The 21,936-nt window shown below is 41.1% G+C and overlaps 1 protein-coding gene across 3 annotated transcripts in view; it reads right to left on the reverse strand.

Annotated features, from left to right (window-relative positions):
* The window catches only part of FAN1 (FANCD2 and FANCI associated nuclease 1), a 42,272-nt gene that overhangs the window by 7,661 nt on the left and 12,675 nt on the right, over window positions 1-21,936 (reverse strand). For 2 of the 3 annotated variants that reach the window (XM_067534549.1, XM_067534550.1), the window contains exons 3-12: window positions 19,314-19,454; window positions 18,562-18,757; window positions 10,696-10,929; window positions 9,956-10,087; window positions 8,674-8,782; window positions 7,555-7,674; window positions 6,515-6,679; window positions 5,609-5,777; window positions 4,075-4,178; window positions 2,161-2,355 (exon numbers count right to left, since the gene is read on the reverse strand). In XM_067534549.1, coding sequence (XP_067390650.1) covers window positions 2,161-2,355; window positions 4,075-4,178; window positions 5,609-5,777; window positions 6,515-6,679; window positions 7,555-7,674; window positions 8,674-8,782; window positions 9,956-10,087; window positions 10,696-10,929; window positions 18,562-18,757; window positions 19,314-19,454 — 1,565 coding nt within the window. The remainder of the gene's footprint in view (window positions 1-2,160; window positions 2,356-4,074; window positions 4,179-5,608; window positions 5,778-6,514; window positions 6,680-7,554; window positions 7,675-8,673; window positions 8,783-9,955; window positions 10,088-10,695; window positions 10,930-18,561; window positions 18,758-19,313; window positions 19,455-21,936) is intronic. The other variant, XM_067534551.1, reaches the window with a different exon arrangement.

A 21,936-nucleotide genomic window follows, 5' to 3' on the forward strand; every position in this document is an offset into this window, starting at 1 on the left:
TCCCACCAGTGCCGAGTGCGTCGGTACCAAAGTCATCAGTGCCTGTTGTGACGGTACCGAGGTCGTCATCACCGAGTGCGTCGGTGCCGGTAACATCGGTACCAATGACGTGGGGTATGGCGGTACCGGGTACGGCGGTGCCGGAGCGCTTAGGGTGCCGATGCTGACAACGCAGCGTCCGGTGCCGTAGCAAGGGTGCTCGGCAGAACCTCCTGGCCCGGTGCCGTCAGTCTGTGATGGTGACCGGGGCTGCCAGTAGGTGAGCCGGTGCGGTGCCGAGATGTTTCCCGCACCGGGGTGCTCAAGCCCGAGCTGCGATCGGTGCCGGAGCCGGCGCTGGAGCTTCTGCGTCGGCTCTTGGGGCCTCTTGACCGCCCCCGGTGCCGAGGCGCTCGACGACTGAGAGTCGGAGCTCGGAGGGGAGCGGCTCTCCACCCTCCTTGACCGTCTGGGCGAGGATCGGGAGCGGTGTTTCCTCCACCCACCGGGGCCACCCAGCGCGGGTTTGCCCCGAGACGCAGGTCCCTTGTCCCTCGGCCGAGGGGGGGACGGAGGCGTAGGCAAGGCCATGAGGGCCCCTGCCGTGGCGAACGCCTCCGGCGTCGACGGCCCTTGTAGAGGCGCTCCCCCACTCGCATGAGTCGGGGGAGGCTCCCTATGAGGAGACACCGGTGCCAGAGGAGCCTCCACGGCACGTGGCTGGGGTGTCTCCTGGACAGCTCCCTGCTTAGGTGGTCGCAGGGAGGAGTCCGTCGAAGGGATCTCCAACCGCTTCTTCTTCTTAGTTGGCACCGAGGATTTCGGTGCCGCTGCCGGAGGCGCACTCTGCACCGAAGAGACGCTCGGTGCCGAGGATCTCGACGGCTCGGAGGCCGGGCGCAGCGCGGACTCCATAAGTAAAGCCTTCAGTCTCGTGTCCCGTTCTTTTTGGGTGCGAGGCTTAAATGACTTACAGATTCGGCACTTGTCTTTTCGGTGCTGCTCCCCGAGGCAACGAAGGCAGCGATCGTGAGGGTCACTCACTGGAAATTGCTTAGAGCAAAGAGTACAACTCTTGAAGCCTGTGGAGCCAGGCATGACTCCGCAGGAGCCCTTAAGGGCACTTAACAAGTAACACAGTCACCAACTGACTTTTTTGAATAACAAAAAGAAAACTAAATTAACAGTAATGGTTGTTGACCAAGAACGATAAGCTAAGGACTACTGCTTGCAATAGCAAGGGGCAGAAGTTCCAGCAACTGTCAGAGGCGGAAAGAAGGAACTGGGGACCCGCGGGGCCGGCAGTGCCCTATATACCGCGACATGAGCGCGGCACTCCAGGGGGCGCCGTACCCGGCCCTGCGGGTGTGCTAAGGAAAAAGGTTCCGGGAATCTGTGCATGGGGCGCGCACACACCTAATTGGAATGGAAATGAGCAATCACTCGAAGATAGAACAGCTCTTCCCTACCTCACTGGGGTACCCATTACATATGGTGGGGTGCTGGGATACTATGGTAAAGTACCTTCGATGGCTAGATGCATATGTGACTTAACACAAAGGACTGGATTCCCAAAAGGAATCTCTCTGGCCTGGTGGTGAAGCTGCTCCACTGTGGATAAGTAATGAAAGCATCATTGGACTAGAGAGAGAGAAAACATGAGAATGACTATGGGATGATGGTTGGCACACTCAGCTGGGAGATGGGAGACCTGGGATCCAGTGCCCCTGCACCAATGACTTTTTAAAATTATTTATGCAATGGGGAACAGAGAGACTGAGGGAGCCCCACATCAATGTCCTGAGGCTAGAGCACTCACCTGGGGGCAGGGGCGGTGACAGATACTTACTCAAATCCCTGCTTGCCCTCAGGTGGAAGGGGGGTGAGAACCCCAACTAAAGCTCTGAGGGAGGTGGTTCTCCCCACCACCCAGCTTCTTGCTAAAACATCACCAGGCCTAATGCCTTGAGAAGACGCCCAGCTGAGAATCCCAAGCAGTGGAGGCACGTCCCTGCAGGCCAAATGTAGGTGCCTATCTTCAAGTGGGGTGGGACTTAGCACACCTCCCTCCTCTTGATATCCCCCAATGGTTGGCGTAGGCAAGACACTGCCTAGCAACCTGGAGTCACCAGGCCTGAGGTCCTTCTAGGCCTAAGTGTGATGCGATGTTTGCTATTTTACCTGAGCCTGCTGGAGAGAAGTAAATCGGTCCCAGCTAACTAGTGCTGCTGCTTTTCCCACTTGAGAAGTCCAGACATTGGCAATCATCTCTTTCAGGGTCTCTGAGGAAGCTGCATGCAGTAGCTGGAGTCTGGATTCAATAGCATCCCTCCTGTTCTCATAGAAGCTGTCAGTATACAAATCCAGGGGGAATGTCTGTATGAAAATGGAAACACATTCCTCAGTAACTGCTGCCTGAAAATAATTTGAGGGCACTTGGAGAAATGGCAATTCTGACATGGTAAATGCTCTGCTTTGAAAGATGGGCTACAATTTAATCAAACCCTGACTCCTGCAGATTTAAAGGTAAGTAATTTCAAAACACAGCAGCCACAGAAACCTTAATCTAATGGAATAGGTTACACTTGCATTTACACATTTCAGATAATTTCATCAAACACTGCCACATTCAAGAGCCTGACATATTGGTCTAATGAATCACAGCATCTAATTAAGGAAGAAGAGTCATGTCTAGGGTCTTGTTAATTTAGAAATCTTTAACTACAGAAGCTCCCCTTTTAACCAGATATAGTTCTCAAGACTAGCTAAGAAACTAGGGCCCCCAGAGGTACTAATTAACAGTTCAGGGTTATAGTCTGCATGGAGGATGTAGACTCAGAAGAAAATATTTCCCTCCCCTTTGAAATGTGTGACAAGGACAATGACAGTCTGGGGAACACGTTTCCAGGAAGTGTATTGAATTTCAAACATCACTACACACCGCATGGCACTGTGCCATTCCCTGGGATGGGGTGAGAGCAATGGTTCTATTTTTGCTGTCTGCAGAGAGAACAAAGACTCTTATCTACCGAATAGAGGGGTTTTCAGGCAGGAAACTCCCAGCTCTCAGAGTTCCCTATCAGTTGCTCATCTGATTTTTCATGCATGTGCTTGCTGCACAATAATAATGACTGAAATTTGGATTTCTGAATCACACATGCAGAACATTTCAGTGATCTGGATTTCTATCTTCCTCACTTCGCTGCTGCGTGTATGCTCAGAGCAGAGCACAGTGTAGGAATCAGAAGCAGGGAAGGAAGAATAAATTGGAGGAGAGAGGGAGGGGGACGGGTGAGCTTTCAACCTCTTCTGTGCTCAGGCATGAGTCTCCTGCCACCTTTAATCTGCATTAACAAATGAAATTTGCCACACAAGGGACCCAGCTATGAAAGAGCTGTACAGACCAGTATCGTGTATGTTTAAATTCGGTTATAAGCAGGCTCTGAGTTGTTTTAAAATGGAATGATGTGTGTATAACAAGCTAAATTTTATAAAAGAGATTGGAGTTATGAAAGAATGGGCTTCAGTAGAGTTTTAGTATAGGGGAAAGCAGTACTAATAGAAATCATCTAAACTCACACAGACCACCCACTCACTGTATGTATGTTTGTACTAAACTAGATTCGTGAAATTTAGTATATTCACGTATGTGCCTCTGAACTGAAAGAAAAGTTGACCTCCAATCAGAAGTCACCAAAAGATTAATGTCTCAGGTTGCAAGCATTCTCTGGCCTTTACCTATGTGTTGGGCATGGGGCCTCCACTCTGGAAAAATGAAGGACATCTGAGGTCTTTAGTACTAGTCAGATTTTAGTCAAGAACAATCACCACAGATAAGTGAATACAGCACACTGACTGTGTCAGTCAAGGCAAACTAATACCAACTAGCAAAGAAGAACATTTCAGTAACATGATACAACCATTTCTGTGTATAACAGCAAGAGCAAGTGATAAAAGCAAACTAGTGCCAAGGTGTTCGGAATTTCCATCAGATTAAAACGTTGTAAATCCAGAATAGACCATAACAGATGTTTATCATAATTATCTATTTCTGTAAACAAAGCTTTTGATAGGGAAAATACCATTCATGAATACCTGATAAGAATTTCTGAAGACATCTGGTATGCCATCCATGAAAATAATATCCCACATTAGAAGGCCATAGAGTGTACTAAATGTGGACCCTTCCCCATGAATCCCTGAAGGACAAAAATCACATTCAGATTTCTAGCCATGGAAACAAAGACAGGCATATTTCAATCTCTGAGTAGTTAAAGTAACCTCTCCTGAAATACAGATTAAAATGTTCAGCAAGAGCAATGTGTCACGTTTAGGATTACACGGTAACACAACAAATGTAGTGAAGTGTGAGGTGTTTTAATGGCACTGATACCACTTTCCACAATTTGCTAAAGCGATTTGTTTAATGCCAATATACCTGACTAAAAGTGGCAAGCTTAAACAAGGCAAGACCCTTTTGAAGGTTACCAAATAACATTTTGGACATTTCAAAGCCTTAAGAATCTCGTCTATTACCCAAGAAAGCTACTGCAACATTGGCTGCTTCACTGAAATTATCATTTTAAAAGGAATTTCATGGCTGGCACCACACACTATCTGGAGATAGCACTGTATGAAAAGTCATCTTTGTGTAAGGCAGGAGTAGGAATCTAGCACCACCCACTAATAAACCACGTAGCATGCATAACATCACTTGTTGCGCCACCATTCCCTGTAACTTTCTCACAGCCTCATTGATCCAACAGATACTTCACTTGGTTCCCCCCTCCATTATTTGGATCTCTGGCTATGACGTGAGTTGGTGCAATGCGTGGCCTCTCTGTTCTCCCTTGAGATATGATATTTTTAATGCTTGCCTACTCTGTTCTACTACATTCAGATTTTTACTGCCACGATACAGATAAAACAAGAAAAAGATTACTAACCTCTCAAAAACCTCTGAAGCTGTTGGGATTATGGTAAATTTTAGAAAGTCATGAGCAAATGAAAATGAAATAAAGGAATCTGTTATGTGACCTCAACTAAAGCAGTTGCTGATGCTCTTGCTATAATAGACGTACATGTGTCTACTGTTAACTGCAGTGACTCTGAAATGGCAGAAGACTAGGGAGAGATGATCACCTAATCTGGATAATCACAATGGGAGCTCTATAAAATCCTTTTCTTTACAATTTCTTTCCATAAACAGGTTCTATGGTGGCACTCTTGCACCTGCTAGAACTCAGCCACTTACAGTTACAGTGACTTTTGGAGTCCCAAACTTCTAAACGTGTGAATAAAACAATTTCAAGTAAAAGCCTATTGCTCTGACAGGCAAGAGGAGAAACTTCTAAAGGACTTGGATGTCGAGAATGATAAAGGAACATATTTTTTCCATTTCAAAATAGCAGCTGGGATGTGGAGGAGAAAAGGAATCAAAGTCCAGGAGAAAGGCTCTAAAATGCCATTTCCAACTACTTTTTGGAAGGGAAAGGAATTGGCACCGTTTCATAGACTTTCAAACAAGGGGAGCATCGACTGCTAAAATTGGGTTAAAAGACTCTCTTTGCAGGCTGATACTCCATTCCTTAATATTATTGTATTGGTAGAAGAGAATTGTTACCATTACCCTGATCAAAGCCATTCTGTCTGTAATACGTTAATGCCAGCTCCTCAACTGAGCACATGACTGTTGACAGAGTGAAGTCTTCTCCTTCCTCTTGGTCATCAACGTCCTCCACTAGAAACACAGATTTTCCCACCCCAGTCTGGGGACACATCTTTCCTTTGATTGTAACCTGAATACATAAAAATATCTAGTTAATGTGAACATTAAAGGTGAACAGCCTTATTTAAGTATCTCAACCTCTCCTAAGGAATACACAACTCCCTAGCCCTGCTTTTACAAAGAGAAATAGACAGACTTTCAAAAAACAAGTGAATTAATGGTCAGCTAAATATAAAGTATTCAGAGTTTAAGCTGCCATTTCTTTGATAACTTTTTGCTAATGGAGCCAATTTTTGGATGACAAATCAGACTGAAATAGCAAATGTTCATAAAGGAATCACACTAGCACAGCTTCTGGGTTAAAGGGAATGTTAGAAGTCGGAATACAAAGGATCAAAAACCTGATTCTACCAGTCCTGCATTCTCACAAGCCCTTCAAACAGCACTAACAAACCCCCAGTGAGGTTGATAACATCCACCCACATCTTACACATGGAAAATTGAGGCACACTGTGATTAAAAGTCATACAGTAAGTCAGAGGCACAGAAAGCAACATTTTATAGCTTTACTGGAGAGCTGGGAGTGTACACATCGGGTCAGATCGACAGCTGGTATAAATCAACATTTAAATCAGTGGTGCTTCACTGATATACACCAGTTGAGAGTCAGGCCCGTTGTGTTGCAGAGTATATAATACCAACACAGGGCATACATACACACACACACACCCAGTTTCCAAGATTACCCTCCCAGACAGAAGGAAAAGACTTCAGGCATTTATAGGTTCTCAGGAACAGTTTACTCACATGTGTAACATCTTCCACAGTTATGACAGGCAGCTCCTGAAAGAGGCTCCTGAACTTCTTGCAGCTTGGTGAGTCTCTCAATCGCAGAGCCCGCTGGTAGAGAGCGAGCCGATGGCCTGTGCGCACAAATGGATCTGACAGCCCTTTTTTAATGCACTCGATGGCCTAGGAAATAAGATCTCAGGTAATGATCTGGGAAGAATATATGAGTCTATTTCTACTGAGCCTTAAGGAACATCTTATTTAAAGAGCACAAAAAATGAAAGTGAGAGAGAATAAAGAATGGCGTTAAAGGGGAATTAGTTTCCTTTCTCATTCTTATTATACTGAATAAATTCCTTTTAAGTGATATTTTGCACTAAATAGCAGAAGACAGAATTTCAGATTCTGATCCCAGTAACACTGGAGTTACTCCCCATTTACACCACTGAAACCTAAGACTAAACTCTTCCCAAAGAGTACCTGAAAGTTATAACTTCTACTCCATACATGGATGTGATTCAAATGACATATTTTAAACTGCCTGGTACTTGATTCAAAAGCAATTAAAATGCTCATGCATTTAACATCTAACATACTTTTGACCAAGATGTGGCCATATTTTTCCCCACCACCTTAAATCACTGCAATGCATTTAAATGCAGCAGCTAAGCAAACAAAGACCTAGAGAGAATCAAAGTAATCCATTCAGCCTGAGTGGCAGGCAGAAACGAAGAGTAGGAAGCCACTGAACACAGAGGATGTCCTAAAATGACAGGAGAGACTTGGCTTAATAACTTCATCTCCATGAGAGGCAGTAGCTGTGGTGGTGCAAGAAGCTCTCCGGCCGAGACAGCGCTGTCTACACAGGGGGTTGCTGTCGGTATAACTACGTTCCTCAGGGTGTGACGTAGTTATACCGAAGTTTAAGTATGTAGTGTAGACCAAGCCTTAGCTTCTTACAACCCTCAGCCCTCCAGTTCATATAAAATACAAGCACAATGTTTTTAACTCCCAGCTCGTATTGTTCTCCTGCGACAGACTATGCAGCTAGGAGATACCTTCTCCGTGTGTTTCAAGTGCTGGTGTAAATTTAGAGCCAGCCGATCCCACCATCGTCCTCTGCTGTCAGTACAATACACTTCATGAGACAAAAGATTCTGCAGCTCTTCCACAGCCTCCTACAGCAATGCAAAACTCTTCCATTAGGTGACACAGGAAAGCAAGCTGAAGCTTTCATTATACAATTAAGCAGCTACATTTCCCATGGTGCTGTAATAACAACACAGTAGATTTACCCTTTCAGGTATCTTTTCTTCCCACACCCATAGTGGCTACTTTAACTCTCAGCAATTCTCAGCTCGAGTCCTTTTTACCCTTTAATATCCCTTTCAATAACATACACATCCCACAGCTACTATGAACATAGAGTCATTTAGACATAGGTCAACTGCAAAGAGGAAAATGCTTTTTCCCTTTTTTGTTTTTTTTATGATATACAAAGAAGGCCTGGAAGTTGCTTGCTTGTTTTTTTGGTTAAAGAGGTTTTTTTTCCTGTTTTTCTTTCTTATATTATAAAGATGTGTTCCCGAGCAGGAACTTCTTGAGTGGGAGATTCCTAGTTTTCAACTGAAGAAGCAGAGCATTTCAGAGCCAGCTTCTTCCCCAGAAGAGTTTGGCTTTCCAAGGTGTTAACGAAATCCAGTGAAAAGGAAATATCTTTAAACAGTCTAAGTAACAAAACCTCAGTGTTAGACTCTTGCCATGTATAATCCCCATTTGAGTCTGCAGATACAACAGGGAAGTCATAACCTAATGTTTTCATGCAAGAAAAAAAGTAAGTAAAAAAAATTCTTCCAAAAAGTTCTTCCTTACACTTCCTAATGCAGCAAGAAATATGGCACACTTTTTTTCTTCACAGGTTACCTTTAAGCAAAGCTGCATCAGGTCCTGTCATCTCTAAAGCTACACAACAGATAAACTATTGCAATGTCAAAGCCTTCTACAATATTCCCATAAACTGTACCATTAGCGAGCTCAGACACTGCACATTTATAATGTATTAAGACTGTCACCCAAGGAAAATGTAGGGATTTTACACTTGAGACCTAGCTATGGTAATTTCATTACAGAAATATTAGCCACTAAAAATGAACCACTGTCTTGCATCACTGCTTTACCTCATACATATGAAGTCTCTGCAATATTTCAACCCCTCGCGAGAGGATCCTTGTATACATCCACCCAACCGTAAAATGTCGCAGATACTCAGGTAAGTCTCTATGGCATCTTAAAAAATAAAGACCACATCAGAGATCATTTAAATAGGAATGACTATCCAAATCATTTAGAATCTTTCTTACAAAGTATACAAAGAGTTGAGCACTTATAAAAACAAAATACATTGAATATATATAAAAATGCAGTAAAAAGAACTTCAAACTTGCAAAATCTAGCATTCCAAAGTTAGCAAGTGACAGAATCAAGGTGACTGGTGCAATCAGTAGTTTACTATTAGTATATTTGCAGCCATGTTCTTTGTCTCAACAATCAGCAAAATTAAAGATTCACATATCACAACTCAGTTAAAAGAAAATTTAGTTACACCACATTGATTTTTACAGGTGTTCTCTACCAAGCCAGAAGCTCAGCTAGCAGACAAATAGCTGAACAAAATGACACTGACTGAAACAGCCATTTCCTGCCCTAATAAATTTATTTAACTTATAGATATTACCCATCTCTTTTCAATGGTATATACTATTCAAGGGCATGATACTAGTCTCACTGAAGGGAAGTTTTGCCATTGATTTCAACAGGAGAAAGATCAAGCCTCAAATGACCCTCCATGAATATGATTTTAAGTCAGTGCCATGAGAATGAATATGATGGCAAACACAGGGCTATGATTTTCAAGGTATCATCAAGCTAGCAGAAAAATAATTAAAATGAAAAATGATGAAGGACACTTGAACAACAATACACAAGTTCAGTTCTCAGATTTATAATGCTTCCCGCATAATGCCCACTTGGAAGTTTCAGCCGATGAATAACCGATATATTTTCCCATAACCTTTGCAACATTCCTTTGTTCTTTGTGAATTTTAAATTCTGCTGATTGTTGTTTGCCTAGCAGCCATAAACACAAACTATGCCAGGTGAAAAATAGATTCTTGTTCTCCTTCATTTTAGCATGTAAGATACAGAGCTGGTTTAGTGCTTTATCTTTGTCTACCAATTCACTCTGCGCTTTTACAAAAAGATTCTCCAATTTAAACCATTTAAAAGCTAAACAACAAAGCAGAAAGTTCAAAATGTTCAAGAACAATGAAACTGCTATATTCAACAGGCTTGGGTTAGAACATAAGAATACAAGCCTCCTTCAATAGGATCTGCACCAAAAGTGAGATCATGAACCTGCTAGTTGCATATGAATTTGTATGTGCATTTCTGCTTTAGTACCTCAAAGAAGGATGATTTTTCAATTCATGCCAGGTTTCCTTTGCACACATATAGAGACGTTTAGCTTCTGTCCAGTTCCCATTAGCCATTGCAATGGCTACATCATTTGACATGTGAGCAGCTGTTGCATATCTAACAAACAAAAAACCAAATACAAATACCAGGTGCAAGAGCATTTACAGTTAAAAATAACCTATTTTCTTTATATGATGTTATCTGATTTCCCTCCCACCCTCATCTCCAAAGACATAAAAAAAACCCCACAAGGCCAATTTTATTCTTGGAGTAAGCCTCTGAAGTGAATGGAGTTTACATCAGGGTTCATTAAGTTTAAAACGTTTTCTCTAGTATAAAACATGTATGTAATCTTTTCATTGCTCTAGAATTCATTCTAACAGCAAGCATGGCAATTTAATAAGCAGCTTTCATCAGTAGATGAGCATGAAGCAATGAGGTAAGCTACTTTGGTTCAGAATATAAGGCCACCATGCAGTACAAATTTTGCGTGGGTTCTTAGTAGACTCTACAGTAAGCAACCACAAATATTCTGTTGTCTGTTTCCCTCAGGTCTTCTATGGTAAATCTGTATTTGCCCTACAATTTGTGGCAACAGCACAGATAAGTTGGCAAGGTACAGGCAATAACAGTGCTTATTCAAGAAGTAAACACACGGATGTCATTGCTGCATTTCACATGCTGTCCCCATGAATCGGTTTACAGATAGCCAAAGTTCTTCCTACCTGACGAGATCTTCTCTGTCCTGGAAAATTGCTGTTTTCCTATTTACTGTGTAACTGGGAAACACTGTACGACCCATGTTTACCATAAGAACGATGGAAAGCTGGCTTTGGCCACCACTAGCTGCTTCCTCATCCTCCATTGAATCAGTCAGGGAGAACAGCAGCAGAACTCGAGAGAATACAGCCCGGGGGCCTTTACAGACCCTGACAGACTTCCCAGAAAGGTCTTTAGCCCTAGAAGCCAAGCAAAATGTTTATCCAGATGTAATATACTTCCAAACCAATTATTATACAGCTTGATTTTGCCTACTGTATGAAGGAGCTTGAGAAATTAAATAGTATATGTGGTCTCTGATGAAAAGCCAGATACAGGGACTTAATACAGTAGCAAAGCTTCCCTCAGAGGCAAATATAACATTTCAGTAAGTGAAGTGGAATAATCTAATTATATATATGGCTCTACAAAAAGTAAGATTCTTTCACTCTGCCAACGACTTGCTGTATGACTTTGGGCAAGTCAATAAAAATCATGTCCTAAAGTGGAATGCTCAAAATTGAAGGCACTCAAAATCAGAGGCCACTTTTGAAAATACATCCTTTCACTTTACTGCGGATTTTCCAGACTTAATTAATTACATTTACCAAATGCTTTTAGATTCTCTGATGGAAGATTTATAATGCTTTGCCCTTCTACTAAATTATTATTTATTATTATTATTGAACCTACATTCAAATTGTATATTTAAACCCTTATTAGAGGTTTTTGCTGACAAAAATATGGAAATTCAGCCTCAAATTTAAAATGCAGTCCCCACCAGGACGTGAGATTTTTGCCTAGATACTGTAATGGATAATTCTTCTATCATAGGATCTTTACCAGTACACGATCTTTATCGGAACATGACCTCCACATATACAAAGGGCAGCCAAGGATGGCGGTCTAGCCATTATTGTGAATTTCACTGATTTTTCTTTTCCATTCCGCTGCCCCATGTAGCGAGGGGGTGTGGCCTTCCTCAGAGACGGACAGGGAAGGGCGGCATGTTTCGGTGGGATCCCTGCTAACTCAGTGGCAGAACCATCCTCCACTGTTAGAGCCCTGGGATGGGACACAGGGTCCCATGGGTGAAGTAGGGTGGAGCCTGGGTCCCTCTACCCCCTGCGGCCAACTCCATTTGGGGTGGCAACCTTTCCACCTTAGGCCAAGGTGTTTGCTTTCTGCCTGAGCTTTCCTGTCAAGTGAAAGACTGGTGCTCCAACTGGCCTGAGGGCCTGAGCTCCAAAGACCGCTAATTCCCTATTAAGGGCTATCTTTATCGATATGTGGCAGCAAGGTGGTGTGGCCTCCCTCCAAGGCTGATGGGGAGGGACGGCCATCATCCCCTTACACTCTTAATGATATTTCAACAGTGTATGCTGCCACATTTCTTTTAATACAGTTTAGAGATGAAAAATCCAAATGAAAATGGTTTAAACAATTGTCTAAATAAATATCTATCTACTAGGCCATTGCAGACATCCTTGCATGTGAATATTTAAACAATTAGGGAAATGGTAGTTAATCCATAATCCTAAAGGTCCTATTGTTTTAAATCTGCATTCTGGTCCTGTGGAGAAGTAAAAAAGATCTCCTGAATCAAAGGGAAAGTATAAATGGGTGGTGACAGCCCAATCTTGGAGGAGTAAACTTGTAGCTAAATGTATGCTAGTAAAAGTGCTTTAACACAGATCAGTGGAACTTAAAGGTAGCAGTTTCATGTACAACTAAAGTAATGTCAGGAGTCTTTTGTAGTGAGCAGCATTCTAGTACATACAGGTCTGTGCAGTGGTGCTGGAATTAGGGGTGCTGCTGCTGCTGCATCTCCTGGCTTCAAGCAGTAATGATGAACACCAAATACATGGTTTCCATGATCAGCACGCCCATTATGAAAATTGTTACAGCACCCCTGGATCTGTGCCAAGGGCAAAATCCTGAAGCCTTTACAAGAGTGATGCGAATCCAGTGAGACTATTACCTGCAGAATCAAGCCTACGTCAGAAACTGCCACTTACTTCAACAGTTTTATACTTCGCACCTAAAAATATTTAGACAAGAAAATCATAAAAAAATGAGCAGGCACATTATACCACTTAACGTATTAAAAGGATATACGGAGGGAAGAGGAGAGAATTACAAGGGCTATTTTAGAAGTAAGGAAACTCAAGGGGAACAATCATGCCCCAGCAATACAGAAACTTCTGGCTTCTCCCTTAATATGAAAAATCAAGAAAAAAGAAGGCAAAACACCTGTAAATATTAGTGGTCTAAATAATGGAAACAGCAGGAAAAAGATGACAAAAATCTAGGGCATATCGTGTCTTTGCTTAAAGTTGTCTGTCTCTCAGGATTCAAGGCTTCAGGGAAAAAGATTCTCAAGATTTTCCCAATAACGAGAGCAAGTCTAGCAGGCACAAATAAACTTGTTAAAAATAAATTTATACACTGATTCTTTTAAAACAGATACTAACAGACCCTTCCCTTCTCATAAGTGTTAGCTAAAGAAACTCTAATTACAATATCAGCCACACTTTCACAGTAACAATGCTGTTTCCAGAATTCCTTAATCCTCAGGGTTTCTAACGATTTAATTTAAATTTAACAATTTAACTCTCAAAGATGCTTTCAAGTACTTATTTTAGTAATTTTACTGTTAAAGTTTTACACACATGCCCCTTGTTCCTGATAACCTCTTGCAAGCTTCAAAACAACATTTCAGAACACAAGTTCAGTCCTGCCACTCACACAAGCAGTTCTATTGAGTTCAATGGGACGGCTCACATTTTGCATCACCAGGGACTAGCTTTGCCCTTTTTGGTTTGGCTATTGAAGTAAGTGGAGTTTATGACATAGACTTCATTCTGCAGGTGAGGTAGTTCTCAAATCCTTCAGGTGTTCATTCCACAGTTTTCGACCAGCCCCCACAAACTTTATGCCCTGGTGGCAGGTAACTCCATTGTGCTAGAATGGGGGGGTCACTGACAGAAGAAAAGTCCTTATACCACAGCTTAAGGCAATCTTTTTGGCATCCTGAGCCCACATCATTAAGCACTTTGTAGATAAGGACTTAGATATTCAACTCAATGCAACATTACTTGGCAAGTCAGTCAGTGTTCACTAGAGAGGAGAGGGCAGGTGGATGTGCTCTTTTTGTTTGTTAGCTCTGGAGAATCACAGTAAAATTATTAGGGTCGGACAAAGTACTGTCTGTTTTGGGTGGTTTTTTTAAGTTCTCATCACTTCTGGTGAATTTAAAAAGATAAAAAGGACAGATAATAAGGATTAGAGAAAATTTCAAAAAATATTTGGCAAATTTTAAGATAAAGCTTTGGTCTTAAACTACTAGAAAGCTTTTTAAAAATCTTATACTATAACTGATATCCACATTAGGTAGGCTAGAAACATTGCAAAATACAGTATAACCTGTCACAGCAGTAGAACTACAAACTATATACTGAGGACACTTAATTCTTTTTCAGTTTTATTACATTCCATTATAAGGGATTTAATGTAAGGTCTTAAGATGTCTCTCTAAAGTAAAATAACGCCAACGTATCCAAACCGGTGAGAAACTTCATTTAATAAAACAAATATTTTTTTAGCCTCTCTTTGTATTTATTGGACTCCATATTCCTAAATCAAGTAAGCTTCAATACTGTGATATTTATGCAAATTATGCAAATATCAACCGAGAAGTTCTTTCCTCAAAATGATAATGTAGTTCAAGTATCTGATATCAAAGAGTGAAACTGAAATCTCATGGGATGCAAGTATTTTCAAACAGCAGTATTTTAAAACTGGGTTAGACTTCAGAAACAACTGCATCTCCTGAAGCCAAAGCTATTTTATTAGCAAAATCAGACACAGGAGCCAGTATTTTAAACTGACATGAAAGTGCCATACTTCGGGTACTTTCATCTGTTCTCCTCCAGGCCAAATGAAATGAAATGTTGCCAGAGCCAAAGATGAGCTGTTCTTTGCTGCCATTAGACTATATTTAACAGGAAGGGGAAACGCAAATGTCATATTGTAACATACTAAGAATGATTGAACCCGCTTCTAAAATAGCTAACATGCACAGAAACACAACCTACAGTATCACCACACACTACAAAACCTTCCTGGTCATGAAACTTTGTAGGATATTAGCCAGCTTGAGTCAGCTTTATGTTTTGCCTATCTTCCACCCCTAAGAGAGGGGCAAGAAAACATTTTGCTTCAGATTAGTCTCCTTCCATAACTAGGGAATTCCAAATCTCATTTTTCAACATTCCAAATTTTCAGCATTGTAACCCTCAAAGCCAACTAGCAAGGGAATCAGAATATTCTGATCCTAGCATGTATCTTCTGGTTCACCAAAGGCAACAATTTGAGATCTTAAATGAAAGTCAGGGTCATGCTGGTCATTAATATTGTGTGCAATGTTTGTACAGATACTATATAAGGAGTTATGTGTATTTATACTGAAAATATGTTCCAACAGTCTGTATCAAGGCAGAGTTGACAAACAGGTTTCTGTCAGGCAAAAGATGTTTATTTACCTATCAGTTGGCATGTAAATTAAGCATTATAAGCCAACACAATGAAAGCCCTATTTAAGTCAACAGGAAAAAGGAGGATTCAGGAAAAAAAGCAAGGACAGTGTGTGGTGTGGGGATTACTGTCTCTAAGGACAGCCTATGAACTTTGGGGATATAAGTAGAAGGCAAGAGACACTTTTTTATCCTGTACGTAGGAAGTAAATTAACAGTGTGTTTACATTCATGAAAACGGGGTCTCAACCAGGCTTGGTTGAAACACTACAAAAGATAAGAGAACTTCTTTAGATAGGTTATCCTATTAAGTTTAGTCTCTAGAAATTGTGTTATGATTTTGTTTTATATATAACCCTTTTGTTTCCATTATCTTTACTCACTTTCTCTTGAATCTCAAAGCTTTGATAAATTTACATTGTTTTCACTATAAATATATCCCAGGGCTGTAGTATTATACAAGGAGCTGATCCTGAGTTGAATCATTCAACCTGGTGTGTACACTGTTTCTCTGGGGCAGCAGACCTAGTATTTCTGTGAATGTTCTATGGTTACGGGTTGGACACTACATGGGAAAACTTCAAAGCAGCCTGGGAACTGGTGTGCACCTATTGTTAACCTGCAAGGCAAAGGAGGCAGAGGAGATTTTTGGGTGAGTAACAGACTGATGGTGTCAGGGAGCTGAAACCTAGTTTAGCAGCAACAAGTCTCCCTCTTGCTGAAGACAGGGGGGTAACAAGGTGTCTCACAGTCCTGGGCATCCCAAGAACCATCACAAACACCAAGGACACTACTGTTTTGGGTAACATAAAAGAAACTTTATTGGGGGGAGGGGTGACGCTGGCTGAATTAGGGGGACAATTTATGATAGTATTTAACATCAATATTTCAAAATTATAATAATTCATGAGATATGCCATTTCAGGTACTGTTAGAAAGGCTAAATATGATGATATTGTTTGTGTGTGTGTGTCACATTTGTGTTGGAAGTTATGGATATGTTTGATGTATGTGTATTTCAACTTGTGCTGTGTTTCTGGGCAATACTCCAGACAGGATGGCTGTAGCAATAGCCGGCCCATTAAGGGAACTCAAAGATAAAATAAACCTAAGGAAAGAATCCAGGGGCTACACCCTATGAGTCACCAGGACTTACTCATGTGACCCGGACTCCATCTTATTTCTGTACATTTCCACAAGCAGCATGGCAAAGGCCAAGGGACAAAAGGCAGCTGCACCACATCCATTTTGTCTTTAGTCTTCTTCAGCCTTCACCTACCTCTAAATTAACTTATCTACAACTGAAGCTGTGAAACAAAGGACTGAGACCCATCCAGGTACTGGATGTATACAAGCCTGCAAACCACACAATTCTACTGGAAACCTGATATATATGGATTTTTAAATTATTTGTACGGATCTGATTGCTTTAATCCTTTACCATTTCTCTTGTAATTTGTTTCTTTCCTTTTATAATAAATCTTTAGTTTTAGTTACTAAAGGATTGGCTGTCAGTGTGGTATTTTGGGTAAGAACCAAACATACTGATCTGGTAATGTGGCTGGCTCTTTGTGGTCAGGAGAACCTTTCTGGTAAAGAGCATAGAGTTTTGAATAACTTATCTCTTTACTGCACCTACTGGCTGATTGAGAGCCAGAGACTGAAATGCAGTAAAGGGGGCTATGTAGATTTTGTTTTAGCTTCTTGATAACCAGTATGAGGAATCAGAAGCATTGTTTGTGGTTGGTTGGGAAGTCTGACTTCAGTGTCACCCATCAGTGCTGGGAGAATCTGCTCTCCTTTTGCAGCCTGCCCTGCCCGTAGCATTTTCAGGTGGCTACCCTAGGCACGAACAGGTCACAGAGGGGACGAACATTGCAGTATTTTGAGATGAACATTTGTCCAAAGCACAAAACTACACAAAATTTAAAACAGCTTCTGCCACTGCCAGAAGAACAGAGATCTCAGGGAATTGGACTGAAGTATGGGAAAATGGGAAAATGGGAAATCTTGTACAATGACATTCCACGATATAACCACCTCCATCTCTCTATCCACAGTCTTCACCTAGTGTAGTGGCAAAGGTAGAGATGGGACCAGATCAAAAACCTTAAAACTGAACCTAACCCCAGAAAGGTTGGATCAAGTAAGCCAAATCAGAGCTGCTATTCCCACCCTAAAGGTTTTGCTTCAGAAAAATATCCAAACTTGGGGAAAGGAGAGACACGGGAAATGGGGAGGAGAGGGAAGGAAACAGGAGAAAGGGGCCCAATGATGGATGACTACAGGTGAAGGAGAACAGAGTTTCAGGGCTGGTGGACAGAGTGGCAATCTGCTGGAGTAAGCAGATGGTCTTCCCTGCCACTTTCTTTCTTAAGAGACTATCAAAGGCTACTACTGCCCCACCCCAGCCACAAGGCCAGTCACCTTAAGGAAAGTGGTTACTACTCTGCCCCTGACTCTAGCAGGGCCAGCAAACGAAAAACAGGTGGCAACGGCCTTATCTTTATAGGCAGGGACCAAGAAAAGCCTCTCCTCCAGGCTCAGGAGCTGTTGATTTTGTACATCTACTGTAGTCTGCACTATGTTTTGTTTCATGCATCTAATCATATTGCAGACAACTTGGGGGGCTGTTTTGCTGCTTGCTCCAATACATATTTGAGGCAATGCAAGTGGATGGCTAACAACATACTCCTTATAAACAGACCAAACTGTATTTGCCTTGTACAAGTAATCTCATTGATGCAGTTGCAGTAGTAAGAGGAGAAGGATTAGGCCCAGTAAACATATTCAGATTTGTGCTGCTGATGCCTTACTACTTCCATGAAGTTCCACAAACATAGCAAGAATTATTTACAAAAGTAAAACAAATTAAACTAAAACATGTCATGAGTGACATGGGGAAACTTGGAAATACTCTGTACTACTATAGACTATGCTTTTGGTTTTGTCCTTGGAAATGTAAAACTGAGAGACTGAGCTTTAGCCAAAACCAAAGCACAGTCATCCGAGCCCAAGTCTGAAGAGAAGAAAAAGGTTGAGGCACTAAAGACCCTCCTCTGGCAGCCCTTTTAATTTTGTATTTGACCCATGATATAACACAGTTACTAAAATTATTAATAAAACCTTAATGCTTTTCGGGTGTTAGTTACTGCTGCTCTTGATGCTTTAATTCACAATACATATGAAATGTATTTCATTTCCAAAATACATCTAAACTCATGGTCATCTCGCAGATAATTTATATTCATCTGCAGAATTAAGTAGAAGATTTTACATAAAAAGCCCAAACGGTACCTTTTCAAAATCATTGCCCCAATACCAGCCGGATTCCTGCTGAATATCGAAGGTTGTTTCGCCAGTCTGAGAAAGTCCTCCATCAGCTGCTGTTTCTGACTATTTGGGTTCTTCAGGTGAAACGTCTTTGCTAATGTTTTTAGCTCAGGAGCAGAAAGCAAGTCCAGCCCCTCAGAAAGGTCTTCTAATTCAGATTCTGCAGGTACACAGGAAAATACTTGAGCATTCAAAATATTACATAGGGCAGTTTAAAGTACAGCGAGTTTCTGGACAGTAAGTAGAAAGTTCTACCTATGTATGAAATAGCTATGGACCAGTAATTTAAACTAACTTTCCAAATACAATTTGAAATTTATTTATTATGGAAATTAATAATGGTGCACTCGCAGAAGTACAAGAATCAGGAAAATTGCACGGCAATTTCAAAACAAAACACGAGTATACAGAAATCTGGTCCAGCTAAATCGGAATTAAACTGACAATACAGGCTAATATGAATTAACTTTTATCTTCTCATCCTAATGACTGAAATCTAGCCTGCTCAGTCAAAAAAAACCATGCCCAGCTCTCCCTCTTCAACTGATTTGCACTACTAACTTAATTTAATGGAGCAAGCTGCCAATCTGCCTGAATTGCTCAACTAGAATGCTCCTCAACTTGACTCTCTTAATTGGCCACCCCAAGACACAGACTGGCAGCAGCCGCCAGAGAACAGAATTTAATTCTAACAACGTGCCGGTCGTTTCCCATACCTGTTTGCAGAAAGCCTGCTTCAACCAGTTCTCCAATTACTGGCAACAAATCTGCACTGATCTCCGCATACTCTATTTTGTTAATTTTTATCCAATTCAGCTTGCGTTGAAAAAGTCTCACATACAACTTCTGTCCACTAGCTGTAGTTTATATTTAAATCGGGAAAGAGACAAAAAATCATTAAAGCATAAAAGGTTGCATTATACATATACACAGAACCTACAAAAATTATCACTCTGATGCAGCTTGTCTGTTAAAAGAGTTAGGCAGCTTTAAGATATTTTTACAAGTTGATTCAGTTAAATATCAGATTTCAGCCTTTGAAATAACATGAGAAGCCCATAACTTCGTATGTGGGCTTGCAAAACTGATGGAATGGTTGTTAAAAATGTATTTTGCACATTCAGTGCTAACCTCACAAGGATTTTTATAAATTTTCTTTGAAATGGTAACTCCACTTTTCAAATGTAAATAGTCCAAATGCTTACATTCTCTCTCTTCAAACGCGCAAGTCTCTTGTGTGACACTCTCTGGAATATGAGTGACCATTTATTATAATATAGATACCAATATTGCAAAATTACAACAAATCTTACAAAATATGCCATGTAAGGTATCATTGGAAAAGGTATGATTTACTGAATGTGATAAGCTCATCTATATGTGTGTATTGTCTTTGTAGGGTAAGTATTGAACGTGTGATATTTCTATATCTAAAACCTGTGCTGAGCTATTGGGTGACACACCCAACAGATTACCATCCGTACTGTCCAGCCTGCTTGAGGGCCAATCAGGGGCAATCAGCTATACAATGCACTCAGGGAGAGAAGCCAGCGGCTACACCTATGAGTCATCACATGTAGAGACATGCCTCTGGCTATGGGCTTGGACTCTTGAGTACTTTTCCATGCACATTTGCCACGGGCTTGTGTTTGAAACAGGCAACATGGCAAAGAATATAAAAGGCAGCTTCACCATCACAATTTTGTCTTGATCCAGAGGTAAGAAGCAGGAATGAACTACTTCACTGGATCAGCTGAAGCTTAGAAACAAAGGACTGAGACCCATCCAGGTACTGAATGTACTCCAAAGGAACTGTACAAGCCAGAAACTCATCAATACTGCTGAAAATCTGATATATATGGACTCTGAAGTCATTTGTATTTAACATCTCTCATCTTGTTTGTTTCTTTTCTTTTATAATAAACCTTTAGCTTTAGATACTAAAAGATTGGCTGGCCGTGTGGTATTTGGGTAAGATTTGAACTAGTATTGATCTGGTAATGTGGCTGACTCTCTGGAGATCAGGAGAACATTTTATACAGTAAGCAGAGTTTTAAATAACGTCTCACTTTACTGGACCTAGTTGCTGATTTGCAGCCAGAGACTGAATGCAATACAGGGGGCTGTGTATTTCTTTTTTGGGGCTTCCTGTTAACCAGTGTAGGGGATTCCCCAACCAGTCACACAGGGCTCCTAACTTCAGTGTTAGCCACCAGTTTTGGGAGAATCTGCTCTCCTTTTTGCAGCATGCCCTGACCCTGGCATTTTCAGGTGGGCGACCGTAGATACGTACTGGTCACATCTGGTTCTGAAGAAAAGGAGTACACAGAGGATTTTTAGTGGACCTTTGTGCTTTGGGCAACTATATGTATATATATATATATATATTTTTTTTTTTTGCTGAGCTATGTTTTTATACCACAGTCACAGCACTATCTGATTTGCCTCTGAATGGGGATCCTTATTTTTGCCAAATACAGACACTGATTAAGCCATGCATTGTTAATAGGTCTCCACTTAAATTGCAATTCTGCCCTGAAAAGATGCCATTTTGAGGTCAGATGTTATCAATTAAATTACTCTAGGTCAAATCTAATCTGATCAGATCAGTACAAAGATATTTTAACTGCTAACTATGCTAAATTCTTCCTGGAATCAGAAAGTTAAACTTGTTTCTTTCCTTCTCATGTATCAACACGAGCATTTTAGAGGCCAAATTATGCCAATTACACCTGTGCAGCTCTTCTGCTGGCAAATTATGCCCTCAGACTCATGAAACCCCAGTGGTTTTAAAAGGATTACATAGATGAAACTATCTTTGCTCGTGTGGCACAAGGATAACAAGAATTCCATTGATGCTGGAAATTTTGCACATACTCATACCTTTGGACAACTAACAAGAATAGAGTGTTTTAGAGCCAAGTTTTACCCTCAGACTTTACTAAGGCGCACCATCTGCACCACTGCCACTAATATAAAGGGAGAGGACTCCAAATACACCCAGGGAGTAGGTCTTTTGACTCAGAGTGTGCCATTTTTACAAACACTTCAGAGTAGAACCACTCTTCTGGCTAAATTGTGTTTCATTCTGGCTGTCCAAGCCTGATCTACTTTTCTAGTCACTTTCTTAACCAAGATGAGGCAAGTGTATAGGATTAGCATTGTGTCCTTAGCCAAAACCTACTGAAGTCACCCAAAACATCTGTATGACTTCAGTTGGTTTTTTGGATCAGACTTCACAGAAGGAATATCCTATTTTTGTCTTAATGGACAAGTTCTGTACTTGAAAAAATTTGTAATGTATCTTCAAGTAGATTTTACAACTTATTCCTACTGAGA

Source organism: Emydura macquarii, unplaced genomic scaffold (assembly GCF_026122565.2).
Source record: "Emydura macquarii macquarii isolate MOO-44397 ecotype Brisbane River unplaced genomic scaffold, CSIRO-AGI_Emac_v2 contig_3451, whole genome shotgun sequence".
NCBI lineage: Eukaryota > Metazoa > Chordata > Testudines > Chelidae > Emydura > Emydura macquarii.